At 28.8% G+C, this 15,009-nt stretch overlaps 2 protein-coding genes across 2 annotated transcripts; one reads left to right on the top strand and one right to left on the bottom strand.

Moving 5' to 3' along the window:
* The first annotated feature begins 3,615 nt into the window (after nt 1-3,615).
* LOC543656 (uncharacterized) lies at nt 3,616-4,798 on the top strand. The gene has a single exon (NM_001247537.2). The coding sequence runs from the start codon at nt 3,661-3,663 to the stop codon at nt 4,714-4,716; it is 1,056 nt and encodes a 351-aa protein (NP_001234466.2). The 5' UTR covers nt 3,616-3,660; the 3' UTR covers nt 4,717-4,798.
* Nucleotides 4,799-12,092: 7,294 nt separating this feature from the next.
* Nucleotides 12,093-14,037, bottom strand: LOC101259555 (17.4 kDa class III heat shock protein). The gene is made up of 6 exons (XM_004243196.5): nt 13,733-14,037; nt 13,296-13,406; nt 12,992-13,184; nt 12,775-12,889; nt 12,442-12,603; nt 12,093-12,321 (listed from the first exon to the last, which is right to left on the bottom strand). Exons 1-6 carry the CDS (start codon nt 13,829-13,831, stop codon nt 12,285-12,287), a joined length of 717 nt encoding a protein of 238 aa, XP_004243244.1. The 5' UTR covers nt 13,832-14,037; the 3' UTR covers nt 12,093-12,284.
* Nucleotides 14,038-15,009: the final 972 nt, after the last annotated feature.

Below are 15,009 nucleotides of genomic sequence, written 5' to 3'. Positions count from 1 at the left end.
CTTCAATATGGATGCATTTAATTTTTGGATAGACTAATTAAATACCACTTGCTTACCTTCTGACAATAATTACTAACTTGTCCAGTACTAAATCTGTATATATATATATATTGTACGTAGGATATTACTATATAACTTTAAGGTCCAATATGATTAAAAGTCAAATCAACTTGATGCGTACAATTAGCTCCTAAAAAAATATAACTTAGGACATAATTCTCATCACTGGAAAATTAAACACCTATGCTCTATGAACTAATGCTTCAAATTTATTATTTCTTCCGTTTAAAAAAAATTATCTAGTTTGATTTCGAACGGAGTTTAAAAAATTAAAGAAGACTTTTTAATCTTGTGATTCTAAATTAAAGTTATGTCAAATGTACCAAAATGCCCTTTAATCTTGTAGTCTTAAACATGTCATGTAGAAAGTTCAAGTTAATGTATTGCCAAAAAAGAAAAAGGGTCATTCTTTTTTAAATAAACTAAAAAGGAAATATGGACATTCATTTTAAAACGGAAAGAGTATTTCTTTCTGTTTCATACAAAATTTAAGTAAAAAAAATATACTTCTAAAGTAGGATAAACAAATTGAACAGAGAGAGCGTTTGTTGATAAAATCACTGCTAAGCCCAAGTGTGGATGTAGAGGATCGTGAGGGGTTCATTCGAACTCCCTCGATAAAAAGTTATACCATATGTAAGATATTTTTTAAAATTTCATGCGTATATGTAATTATGCATATATAGATTTTTAATTTCTTGAACATAAGTTAGATGTTGACTTAGTGGTTCAGACATTTTGCAATTTACTTTGAGGTTTCAAGTTCAAATTTTAAATATTATATTTTTATTTTTCGAACATTCATAGTGAAAATCTTAAATCCGCTAGCTATTGACTACAACTACACTAATTGTCTCCGTTAGCATATTGTTAAATAGTTGGTGATAATTTATTAGAAAATATCAATATCTAATAGTTAAAATATAAAACTCGCAAAAATAATAATCTTCGTATATTTTTACTACTACCTTTATTACTTATTATAGGGGAAAAAATTTGATACGTCGTAACTTTGCTTTTTAGAGTTGATATCCTCATCGTTATGATAGTAGTTCATATATATACTCATATTACCATACAAATGACTCACACAACTCTTTCGTTCTAAAGGAAGTGAAAAAAATAATTTTAAATATCTTTAATTAAAAAAGATAATCAATGTAGGGGTACTTCTCACGCAATTTTTTTTCTTTTCGCCGTTTTTATTCATTGATTACTTTAATTTATTATTTTGATGGTTAAATTTATTTTTTTCATTTATTTTCTTATAAAATTATTATAAATGCGTCAAATATTATTTTTTAAAAATATAAAATTAACTTACAATATTAAGGCAAAAAAAATATTTTTTTAACTTTTAGATATTTTTCCATTACACATTTCTTTCTTTTTATTTCTGTTATTTTTACACTAGACAAGGAAAGAAAAACAAATTTAAGAAAACTCAAATAATAATAAAAAATTAAATTATGTGTGAAAAGATCAAAATCAAGATTTTCTTTTAGAAAAGAAAAACTAAAAGCTAAAACAATTAATTTATAGGTATTTTTTTCACTTTTGGAACGATAAAAATAATATATGAATCATTTTTATAATGATAAAAACATATATAAATCACTTTTATAATAAGAAATGAAAAAATATATCAGATCTAAATAATAAAATCGATAAATAAATGACACCCTTTCTCTCATCATTATAACCCATGACTAATTATGGCAATACAGTTCAAAATAGCTACCCTTTGGCCTACCATAAAATAATTACAATACAGTTCAAATAGTTACCTTTGGCCTACCAATAAATAGGTCAATTACAACCGCATTTGCCGGGCACGTTGGGTCGATTTGGCATAACTCGAAATTTATTAGGGTTATATTAAGATTTTTGGAGCCCATTTTAAAAATAAAAAATTTAATCCAGTTTGAATAAGTCTGTTAATTTGAGGACTTAAAAAATATCGAATTAAAAAAAAAAGTAAATAGAAAATATCAAACTTGTATTTTATAGTTTATTCAGAAAAAAAAATAGCCCTTATAAATTTTTTAAAAATAATTCATTTTACGAGCAGAAAAATAACCCATTAATCAAGCTTATACCAAAGAATCGAATTAGAAAAAAATGGATCAAGTCAAATTAATTCGGCTTGATATTCTGTACATACTAACAAAAATAACAACATCAATAACATATCCAGTAAAATCTCACAATTGAATAAGTCACATTTTAAAGTTTTATTCGAAAATAAAAAATTAAAAAATAGCCCTTTTGAATTTTAGAAAAATAACTCATTAATCAGCTCATACTATCATACTAAAGAACCGAAATAGAAAAAAAAATGAAATCGAGTCTAACTAATCCAATTTTATATTCAGTATAATCTATTCATGAAATTCTACAAATAAAATTCAAGGAGGATAAAATATACGTTCCGTAGATAACTTCGAAAAAATCCCACCGAAAAACTATAAATGCTCGTCTTCAAATCGTAGATAACGAATAATAGTAATCATACCTAACTATGAACAAAGTAACCCTACTTGTTTATTCTTTTGCATTCAAGTAATTTTCAATCGATCTGACCAATTATTTTATATAACGCCACTTGCCTTCTGACCCCATTAATATTTTCTCCATTTCAAAAAGAATTGATTCAATTTTTTATTTTTTGTTTTTTGTTTTTTAAAAAAGAATAATTCATTTTCTTCTTTGATAACACTTTAATTACTTCAACTTTTACGTGATATGTTTAGTAATTTTAAAGTACCACAAGATTCAAACGTCTTCTTTATTTTCTTAAACTTTGTGTCAAGTCAAACTGGACTACTCTTTTTTGAAACAGAGGGGGTAATTTTTAAGATATGACACTTGGGCATATAACAAGAACAAATTATTCTCATTCCTCTACTGGTGTGCAGGGGCAGACCCAATAAGTCAGACGTGAGTGCTTGAACACCCATTAATTTCCGAAATTTTATATATATATATATATAATATGATACATATGTTATTATAATTTAAATGAGCATTCATAGAACAAAAGTAGTTGTGCGTGAGCTGGTTTAAACCTCTGCAATAAGAGGTGCGCGAAGCCATTGGCGGCGGTTTGAATCGCGCCAGTAGCATTTCTTTTTTAAAATTTTTTCCATCGAATTTTACACTTGGAAGTGAGCATCCACAACCTTTATATTCTGAATCCGCCACTGCTGGTGTGGGCATGCCCAAACCTCAATTGGAGCGTGAACACTTCTAAACGGGGATCCATTATCGATGAACAATAAATTGGGATGAGTTTGACTCTGATATCATGTCAAGATATGACATGTGACCTAACTCAACCCTAAAAACTAGCTAATGAGAGACCGTTTGTCAAAGTCTATTTAAAGAGGTTAAATTCTCTTTCTTCTTCTCGCGTGGGACATCTTAACATTAATTAAATTGTCTACGGTTTACTCTCTGTGTATGACTTTGTCCACATTTAAATGTCTGTCCGTATAAGCCTATAAACACAAATATATGTCCTATAAAAAGAAGAAATATTGGACATATATCATCACATACACACAAAAAAAAATTAAAAAAAAAGACATTCTTCCATCCATGAATGCTTCAAATATACTATTGTTGATTATCGTTGTACAACTTGTTTCAGTAAATTTAGCCTTTGAGAAAACTCAAAACGTTCTCTCAAAATCGAAAATTATCCATCTTAATGGGTCGATTGGACCGGAGAGTGTTGCGTTCGATCCAAATGGCGAAGGTCCATACATAGGAGTAGCCGATGGACGCATTCTCAAGTTGCAATTAGGGTCAAATAATCGATTATTTTGGGCTGAATTCGCGGTCACTTCTTCTCATCGAAGGGATTGTACCTCACCATTCGCTCCTAAAATGGAACATATATGTGGTAGGCCATTAGGCTTACGATTCGATACAAAAACAGGTGAATTATACATTGCAGACGCGTATTTAGGTCTACAAGTTGTTGGACCCAAAGGTGGACTAGCAACTCCATTAGTTCAAAAATTCGAAGGTAAACCTCTTGTTTTCACAAATGACGTTGACATTGACGATGATGTGATTTATTTCACGGATACAAGCACCAAGTATCAACGCTGGCAGTTTCTAACGTCGTTTTCAAGTGGTGATACGACTGGTAGGTTGATGAAATATGATAAATCTACGAAAAAAGTAACAGTCTTATTAGGTGATCTTGCTTTTGCAAATGGCGTTGCGTTGAGTAAAAACAAATCGTTTGTTTTAGTGACTGAAACTACAAATTTTAGAATTTTAAGGTATTGGCTTAAAGGCCCCTTAGTAGGAACACATGATGTATTTGTTGAGTTGCCCGGGTTCCCGGACAACATCAGAATAAACCCTAAAGGGGACTTTTGGGTCGCGTTACAAGCAATAAGATCAGTACCCAGTGTTTCAGATTCGAAATTTGGAATGTTTAGTTTCAACCCTCAGCAAATGGGAGATGACGGGGAGCTACACCCTACCGCCCTCAAGCTAAGTGAGGACGGGCAAGTTTTGGAAGTTCTAGAAGATGTTGAAGGCAAGACATTAAGGTCTATAAGTGAAATTGAAGAAAAAGATGGGAAGTTATGGATTGGTTCTGTTGTGATGCCTTTTTTGCGAGTTTATGAAATGTAAATTTTTAAGTATTATCAGATCGATGTACCATATAAAATAAAATATTTCCCAACTTGAGTAGTAGTAACAAATATTTGTGATATATAATTTTGTCATTTCTTTCAAATGTTTGGTGATATGATAATGCTTTTGTTTATTTTGTTAATTTAAATGAGATTAGCATAAAGAAGTTGATTCCAAATATCAGGTACACCAGGTAAACACCAATGTGTACAATCCATTCCTTTATATCTAGGGTTACCATAAATAGAAGGATGACCATCAACTCTATATTGTGACATTTTGTTGAGTTTCAACATATGTATTGGCTTTTTTGTTTTGCTCAATATTTTCCCCAATAATATATCTGCTTCATCTTCACCTCCTGAGTAACTCAGTTTTTTTACTGGATTTTGTTCACCTTTGCATTGCATTTGGTTGGATTTTTTACCCCATTGAGTGCCACTGTAAAAAAATAAAATGTTAATTCATATGACATTATTTGATCAGACACGAAAGTTTGAAATATTTGAAATCTTACTTGCTATGATCAGGTGAGATGCCTTGAAAAAAGACCTTAGTTTTCTTGAAATTAATGTTGTTGGAAATCCATTTACCCCATGTTATTAAGGCTTTTTCATAAGCTTTTAAACGATCCATATCTCGACGTAGGATTTTCCCATCGCGAATCAAATCCCATCTGTAAAATTAGTGTCAATTTAGTTGATATTTATTTTGTACAGAATATAAACTAGGGTCTACAACAATAACATAAACAGTGAAATTGAACTAAGTAAGGGTCTAAAAAGGATAGAGTTTATGATGAGCTTATCATTACCTCGTACAGGCAAATATATTGTTTCTGAAAGACCATCAGGAGGTCAATCATATAAATTTCGATATGAATTATGACATACATCCATCGGTTTCAATTTTAAAAAAATATTTGTCAAACAAAAACGATTTTCTCCCTATATTTAGACCCACCATGTCCATCAATTTTCTCTACATACATTCTACCTTCTCGACACTCTCACGATAATATGTTGTTCTCAATTTAGACATCAAAATCTCTAATATTTTTTCATAAAAATTAAAACTTACGGTTGTTTTCTTCCCGTATGAATCCACCAATGCCAAGTATCAAATATCAAAATGTCATAACCAGTCCACAGCTTTGAAGAAATTGCAACTGAGTCCAACTTTAATACTCTTTTTGATTTCTCCTTCACTATGTCTACTAGCAATGCATTTCTCACATAACTCAATCTCACTTGCTTTGACTACATAAATTCAACAATGTAATTTCTTTAAAAAAAACATTATTAGAGAGATTATTATCAATTTGACATTAACAATATTATATTGAAAGACAAATGTGAGAAATTAAGCATAAAAGAGGATAGATAAATTAGTTTTAGTTAATAAGTTCAGTTGAATCTAGTATTTTTGGTCCTGATCAGTTATGTGTGTATATCTTGAGATTTTATATTATCAATTCTTGAAATATAAATAAATATCGATGTTGATCCGTATGATACATAATTACATTTGATTAATTGAAATATATATTTTTTATTTCTCTATACTTCCAAACTGATAACCTAATAATATAAATAATAAAAAATTCTAAAGTGTTACAAAATTATTATTTCAATAACTTAATACAACTCCCCCAATTAATATTCACAATTTTTATCTTGTGTTGTGCTTTATGAGGTAAGGTCAAGTCCCTTTCTCTCATAAATGCAATTCCCCCAAAAACATGGGAAATTTTTTATTTTTTTTATTTTTTTAAAAAAAGAAGAAATCTTCACAATTTATCCAATTATTATGTGTCAACCCTTTTAATTACCCATATTAGAGGTTAAGTTTGTAATAATTTATATCACTTATTTCTAGTTAATTTATCATTTATTAATAACTATCATCATTTGTCAAAATATTGAGTCTACTATATATATTCAATATATTGCACCTTGAGAGCTATCTCAAATCAATACGCACAAATAAAAATGAATTAAAGAAATAATTATACTATATATTAACAATAACGTATTCAGCAAAATGTCACTAGATGAGATTTAGAAAGGTAAAGTATATTTGTACATTATCAGTTATTACTGCCTCCTATTTTCAATAGATATTCGATTTAAGTGCATCAAATTCAAATTTTAAAAAATAAAAACAACGAAGATGCATAATATACCCTTCACAAATCATACGAATTCATTAAATTTAAATTCTGAATTCACCTCGATTCACTTACGGGTATAGAAAAGGTTGACATGAGTGGTCCATTTCTGGTGACAGAGTAATTAAGACTTGGAAAGGCAGAATGAAGCATGCAAGCCAAAGATTGCCATTGATTCAAGCTCAATGAATCTCCCACGAATAATACCTTCTTGTTTTTAATTCTTCTCATGAAGTCACTTCCATCCCACCTATATGTGTATATACAAAAATTAAACTCAAGAATTTAAAAACTATTTTTACATGGATAGACATATATAAGAAAAAAATAAAGAGGGAAATAGTTACGTATTTGGTCGTTCGCAGAAAATATTTATAGTCGTTAGTCAGTATACATATCATGGAAAGACATATAACAAAATAAAGAGGGAAATAGTTACGTAAATGATCACTTGTCGAAAATATTTATAGTCGTTAGACAGTACACAAATATTAAGAAAGTATTTTTACTAATGTTTCATGGAAAGACATAACAAAATAAAGAGGGAAATAGTTATGTGTTTGGTCACTCGTTTGAAAATATTTATAATCATTAGAGCTATTAAAATAGGCTGAGTATCCGATCCAACCCTAACGGGCTACAGAGTTAAACGCGTTGGATGGGCTGACCCTTTTAATCAAAATTAAGGGCAAATGACAGAAATCACATACTTTTAAGGTAACATTACCATTTGTCGCTTATAAGTTTATAATTACAAAAATCCCTCCAACTGATACAATAATATGAGCGTTGATACATTAATCTGATGAGCGAGATACATTAATCATTAAGTAAGATACATTACATTTTATACATGATACACTAATATGATATACATTTTATACATGATACACTAATTTGATGCGAGAGATACATTAATTTGATACACTGATACATTGATCTGATGCATGAAAATGAGGAATTTTGGGAAATTGTAAATTAATAGAGGATAATGGTAATAAGAGAACTTAAATGTGGGATTTTTGTCATTAATCCTTTAATTAAAGGGCCTATAAAATAGCAGCTCAGTCCAGACCTGAGTGGGCCACGAGTTGGCCCTTCAACCAAAAAATAACAATGTTACTCCCTTAGAAAGAGTATCTAAGAGTATCAAACGTTGACGTCTATGAACACGACATTAATACGTAGAAATACTTACTAAATATATTTATGAATCAGACACTTCGGTGAATACCTTACAAAAATATATTTATGAATCACATACTTCGGTGAATACTTACAAAAATACATAATAGTCAACATAAAATTTAAAGGAAAAATATTGATCATTCTACCATTCATCCCACAAAAAACTAGTTAGTTTGAAAGACTTGATTTTTTATTTTCTAAAATATTTTTTGATAAAAACTTTACAAATAAAACACTATTAACATATATATATATATATATATATATATATATATATAAAATTTGTCTATTGTTAGTTACAAGTTGTATAACACGTGAAAAACAAGTTTATATCATAAATGCCTTAAATTTCTAACAATAAATAATTTCACAAGGTTACAAATTGATGCAATTAATATTTAACATAGGCGAGAATATTTTATTTGTAGATTAGTAATTTATCAAGGAATCTTAATTATTTTCTTCATAAATTACTAATCTACAAATGCAGTATTCCCACCTATTTTGGATATTAATTGCATCAATTCGTGATCTCGTGAAATTATTTACTATTAGAAAAATTCCTTAATTGATTAGTAATTCATCAAGAAATCTTAATTATTTTTTTCATTTCAATTTGTATGATATCATTTAAATTACTAATTTTCATTTTGACCATTCATTTGGTCATATAATTTTTAAGAAATTAAAAAATAATTTATATATTTAAAATTACATAAAAATATTATAAGTCACGATAAATTTTGAATTATGATATAAGTTGAGACGATAAGTAGAAAGTAACATTTTGGTTTGTAGAGAGGACTCAACAACGTAAATGGCAAAAAACAGAATGCGCGAAAACAAATAATTCAATTATCAAGCAAAACATGTTCACCTAGATAATCGAATATTTACGAAGCACGATATAGATGAGACAAGTTTTTTCATCTGTTTTATATTTATTTAAAAAAATATTAGATAGGAGATTAAAGAATTGGGGAGAATATTTTTTTTTTTAAACGAAAAGAATATTATAAAGTGAGAAATCGAATATTTGTTTGTCTATGAAATTGTTTCAATTTTTTTCTTCTCTAAAGTTGAACTTGGGAAAGCACATTTGACAATAAGCATATGGAATTCAACTAGAATGTAAAAAATAGAGTTTTAGAAAATAACAAAAAGTATTTTTCACTTTTTTCTCTCATAAAAAAAATTTAAAAAAACAACTCTAATTTGTATCCGTAATTATGCATAACTTTCATTTTCAGTATCATTTTCGATTTTTAAAGTAAAAATCATATTTTTCAAATGTCACAATAAAATATGGTCTTCGTTTAGTGACTCAGCCATATACAACGAAAGAATGTTAGTTAATCATCTTTCGTTAAAAAAATATATTATATATATATATATATATATATATATATATATATATATAAAATTATGTATATATTAATTCTTAAAACTTTCTTTAACGAAATTTCTAATTTCTCCGCCTCGACCCTCACCATAAGCATTGGCTTTTTAAATATAAGTAACTTTTATCAGCCACTTGTCATCAATCAACTTTCGATACATACAAGATGAAACAATTCGTTCAAAATTTCTCTATCTATTTATTTTTTTATCTATTATTTATACGAATAATACTAACATATTCAGTATTATTTCATTAAGTACCATACAAAAAAGATAAAACATATATAGATTTAACCATTACTTCATAGAGGTAAATAGACGTTTTCGAAAGACAGCAAGAAAAACACGATAAAAAAGATAGATAGATGTAATTCATTACCTGGCTAAGTTACAATCTGTGGGTTGCCATCTATACTTGAGATATGCTTTATCTGGTCTACCATTCTTTACACAATCAAATTGTTGAAGTAAAAATGGACAATTTTTTGCATTATAAAGTGGATAATTATAATCAATAACCCATTTTCCATCATATAAATCACAATTTGCACCCTTTTTTTTGAAGGGAGGATGTAGTAGCTTGTTTTGTTTTGCTTCTACTAGAAAATCAACATTATTATTGATGAACAAAATAATGTTGATTATAATTACTAGTAATTTGAAGAAGCAATTATGAAAAATTATTAGAGAATTTTTCATGGTATATGGAGAAAGAAAGAAAAAAAAAAGAAAAGGGAAAAAAGGATAGTTGTGTTGTAAGGTATAATGTAGGTGAAGGAGGATTTAAAGGGGGTGAGATTTGTGATAAAATTAATTAATAATTTAATGAGTTATTTATTTAATTTAATTGTGATGAGAAGAAGGGGGGAAAAAAATGAAAATGTTAAAAATAGAGATTTTATTATTTTAATGACCACGTTCATTAATTGCTGAATATTCGGACTTAAATTGGCGGTTTATTTTTCTTTTTTATTTACATGTTCATAATCATGAGATTTATATATAAGGGGAATTTAAATTGACGGTTTTTATTTTGTCAAATATATTTAAGAAAATTATTATTTAATATTTTATTTGTTATATTTGGATTTGATATGACAGCTAATAAAATAATTAGTTTGTTGTGCTATTTTTATTAGTTGATGTTTAGTATTCGTATTAGATTTTGAAAATAATAATTAATTAATGCTAATCATAAAATATGGAAAAGAACAACTACTTTTTCTTAATATGTTAAAACTGAAAGTGAAAATCAATTTTTGAAATATTAGACAAATAAAAATAAACGAAAGTAGGTGATGATATTATGTCCTAGTACTTTTCATGAGTATTCTTCGTTTCATTTTTACTTATCTATCATTTTAAAAAAGAATCTTTATTTTTATATTTCATATTAAGAAAATAGAATTAATTTTTTCATATTTTACTCATAATATTTATGAATTAATTTTATATCTTTTTTATTATTATTTTTTAATTTGAATAAATAATATTTTCTTCTCTAAATTATTGCATTAGGAATCTAATCAAGCGGTGTCATTGGATCACTGTCAGAAAATATGAGGACTTTAATTTTAAAAATTTAAACTTGTCGGCAAAAAATCCCCTTATATTACTGAGACCTTTCTTTAAATTAAAAAGTAGAAATAAATAATTTGTAAACTAACAATAAATAATTCATTTTATAAGAGTTGACTTCATAGTAATGGTCTAATGGAAATATTAGTTGGCAAATTAAGCCTATTGTTTTAATTAAAAGATTTATTTAATGACACCTTAAATTCCTGGAAGTTGACTTCACACATTTATATTCCTTATTAATCAGAAATAACAACTAATTATTGGAAGATACATCATATGTCTTGAAAAGGATAATAAACCAATCGGAATTTGATGTTCAGAACTTATATTAGAGTCTCGATTAAATTTGAATTATGCACTGAAATAGATATTAAATAACTCTAACCATCAAGGCTAAAATCGATGAAAAAAATCACCTAATGTATTTTTGTCTCTGCCTGAAGGATTTGTTTTTGACTAATGCTACACCGTTGGCAAAAGCAAGGCCTCTTATTAGTATTTTAGTTTGTTGTGTGGATTTAACATATTTCATTAGCATGCCTGTTTTAACACATTTTCGTCGTTGAAGGCTAATTCTGTTGAGATAATTGCTAGTGTTGTTGTTGCACTGATCAACAATAGATTTGACGCATTCATGGAGAGTCTTTCAGTGATGAGATTATGTTGAAGTTTTCTTCATTTATAGTAATCTGTTTTAGAGTGGACCAACGTTATAAATGGAAAAGCCATCCAAGAGAATGACCTCTATACTATTAATGACAAAAACAGGCGTTGTTCAAGTAAAGGTTTAGTATTATTCGTCTACGTGGCTCTTTCTGGTGATAAACAAGCGAGGCAAGGCTATGTTGCTCTGACTCTTCAAAAATATCAACAGGTTACGTGACATACTCCAAAAGTAGTGCCTTTTGGAGAATCTGACACGAATGTAACAACATTTTGGAGAGTTCGAAGAAGGTTGATCATTTCACATAGTTCAAATTTATCAAATATAAATTTGAACCTATTCCCCATATATATATAACTTAAACACACATGACATGAACATTTATGTATATACCTACTAATGTAGCATTACAAGTATAGCTCATAAAAAATGACAATTTACACTGGTTCAGTAAATAGCGTGCGATTACTTATAAGTGGTTCATGTTGTATGGTAACTTCTGTTGCTTATCCTGCTTCGAGTATATATTCTATACGTATATATCTGTCTTTGCCATGTTTCTCAAAGTTTCGGGATTGTAATCTGTAAAAGTCCGTCCCTGCATTGTTTTAGAGTCATGAAATTTCACAAGTCTATATGTAACGAAGTGTTTTTTCTCGACTAAAAACATTAAGCATGGCGATATATAGGTAAACAATCACAAATATTGATAACTTACACAAACTCAGCTGAGACGCGATTTTTATTAGCATTACTTGGAAGAGGCCAGAAAACACGGTATGGTCCCTGAACAATCTCCTTTTTATGATAGGCTGATACCAAGCCATTCAAGTATGATGCCACTTTACACTGAGTGGAACGATTTCCAGAAACTATTAAGCTGTCAAGGAACATAACACGCGTCTATTAGATCAACGCAAATTGAATTCATCTTTGCAGAAGATGGAACTTTATAACACATGCTGATCTCACAAAGAAATTGACATTCTGAGATAATAGTGACTATACGAGAAATCAAAGAAAGACTAATGGATAGTTGTCATTTATTTACCTTTTGTGGCTGACTTCGACCTTTATATCATTTATATTGACACCGGGAAGTTCTATAGATACGACGTACATGCTTCCAGATTCTGCAACATCCATCTTAGGAGACCATTCACTCCCTGCATTAGCAAAAACAAAAGGAAATGTTTCAACATTCCAAAGAGGACGTACCTCTCAATTACGCGATATAACAATCAAAAGTAAAGCATAGGTTTGTTTACCATTAGATTCAAGTTCATTTCTTCTTTCTTTCAATTGGAAACGAGGCCTAGCAAATTTAGGAGCTTCTTCAACAGTTCCATTGTGTTTGCAATTATTTGCAGGTCTAGAAAACATTGGTCCTTCAAAGGCGCGAGAACTCTTCTTTGCATAATCACTAGCCTTGAAAGCCGCAGTGGATTCAGTACAGCTTCCCTGCTCCCAAAGCAAGAAAAAAAAATGAAAAAAGCTAACACCTGCAGAACGAATATTACAAACTCATTGAAACTAAAGTAATGTCAATTATATTAGTAATAATTCCCAGACCTGTTCACTTGTCCTCATGAAACAAGCTTGAGAACTGGAACTTTGTCTTGCATAGTTCATTCTGTTATCGTACCTCCTCGGAATAGCAGAATTCAAGCTACTGCTACAGCTCTATACAGTAAACAAAGTGAAAAATCAAATAGAAGCACATCAATAGATATATAGTTAAAAGAAACAGGGGAAATGAATAGTGGTATGACTTTAACCAAAGGGCTATGAGTAGATTACTTTATTTTCAAATTAGCTCGTGACAAGTCCTACCATTCAGAGGTTCTGGATTCTCGTAAAGACACCTTTGACTTTACTTCAAATAAATTATACTATTCATAATTTTTTAAACATAAATACGAAATGCTGGCGAAAGCTACTAGTTCTATCGAACCTGTAACTCCGTCCCTGCTAACATTACTATGAGTAGAGACAGAGAAAGAGATTACCATAGGAAAGAGATGAGTAGCGGAGGCGGAAATATCATCATGTGCAGTTAAATGAGCAGTAATCATGTTAACTCTTCGTCGAACAATTTGACTCTCCATTGCTCCAAAACAGAGTGAATATAATACAGAAAGTGTTCCTCTACTTGCTTTGAGATACAAATGTTGTTTAAGATAAAGGAATTTTGGATATGGTGATATGAATGATGATAATATTGTGAAGTTAACTTTTTTGGTGGAAAAGATCTTTCATTCCACAAATATCGGCAATCAGATTAGATATTATTGGCACTTGCAGCAACTGTCATATTCCCTTCTGGTTTACAAAAGGTATGAATTAGTTTGACTTGAAACGGAGTTTCAGAAAAAAATAATAATTTATTTTTGTAATTTGTATCAAAATGTTCTTTAATCGTGTGATCTTAAACATGTCACGTGTAAAGTTAAAGTTATAGTATTGCCAAAAAAAGGAAATGAGTCATTTTTTAGAAAAATTTAACTAAAAAAAATAGGATTATTCTTTTTTAAACGGAAAGAGTATATTTTTAAATATGAAAACAATCACGATTGGAAAAAATGCATAATACAAAAATATGTATTTTTTTTTTTAAAGAAAAAACTTGGGTTTAGTTATTATTTATGTTTTTCAATTTTAGGTGATAAGGTGTGTATAAGTAAATACTTAAATTTGTATAAAATTGAACAAATAAACACAAGTCTTACATTACATCATACACGTAAGACGCCATGGTGCGAATATATATTTATTTATTCAATTTTGTACAAATTTAACAATTTATGCGAACAAAAGATATTGGAACTTTTTTTTTATAAGAGTTGTAATATTAATCATTTTATAATGATTAACACATGAATTTAATAATAATTCGATAAATTACCATTCATAAGATGATTTATTTATCGAAAAAGAGTTATATTTATCCTTGTACTTTTAGAAAATGGTTATATTTGTCATTCGTCATATTCTTTTAGATATATTTATCCCTCCCATCGAGCTTTAGGTATATATTTATCCTTTGAACAGTTAAGTCCCATATCTTTACTTTTAGTATCATATGTGGCGCTTATGTGGCACACCTACACGGAAATATATATATATATATATTTTATTATTTAAAATTTTCTTCTAACTTAATTATTATATCTTAGGGCACATTTGTTATTTGTTTGAGAGAGTAAAAAATGCTTCAGTTTTACTTGATTTATCACTCTTGTGTTTTCCTCTTTTTCGAGTTCATGATAATGGTGATAGGAAGGAC

The sequence above is a fragment of the Solanum lycopersicum genome, chromosome 7, assembly GCF_036512215.1.
Source record: "Solanum lycopersicum chromosome 7, SLM_r2.1".
NCBI lineage: Eukaryota > Viridiplantae > Streptophyta > Magnoliopsida > Solanales > Solanaceae > Solanum > Solanum lycopersicum.
This window is presented reverse-complemented; position numbering and strand designations above follow the sequence as displayed.

Coding starts and splice junctions, on each gene's coding strand:
- LOC543656 (NM_001247537.2), top strand. CDS start 3,661: ATGAATGCTTCAAATATACTATTGTTGATTATCGTTGTACAACTTGTT.
- LOC101259555 (XM_004243196.5), bottom strand. CDS start 13,831: ATGGAGAGTCAAATTGTTCGACGAAGAGTTAACATGATTACTGCTCAT. Junction 12,604..12,774: donor GTCGAAGTCAGCCACAAAAG/GTAAATAAATGA, acceptor GTTCCTTGACAG/CTTAATAGTTTCTGGAAATC. Junction 12,322..12,441: donor CGCGTCTCAGCTGAGTTTGT/GTAAGTTATCAA, acceptor AAAACAATGCAG/GGACGGACTTTTACAGATTA.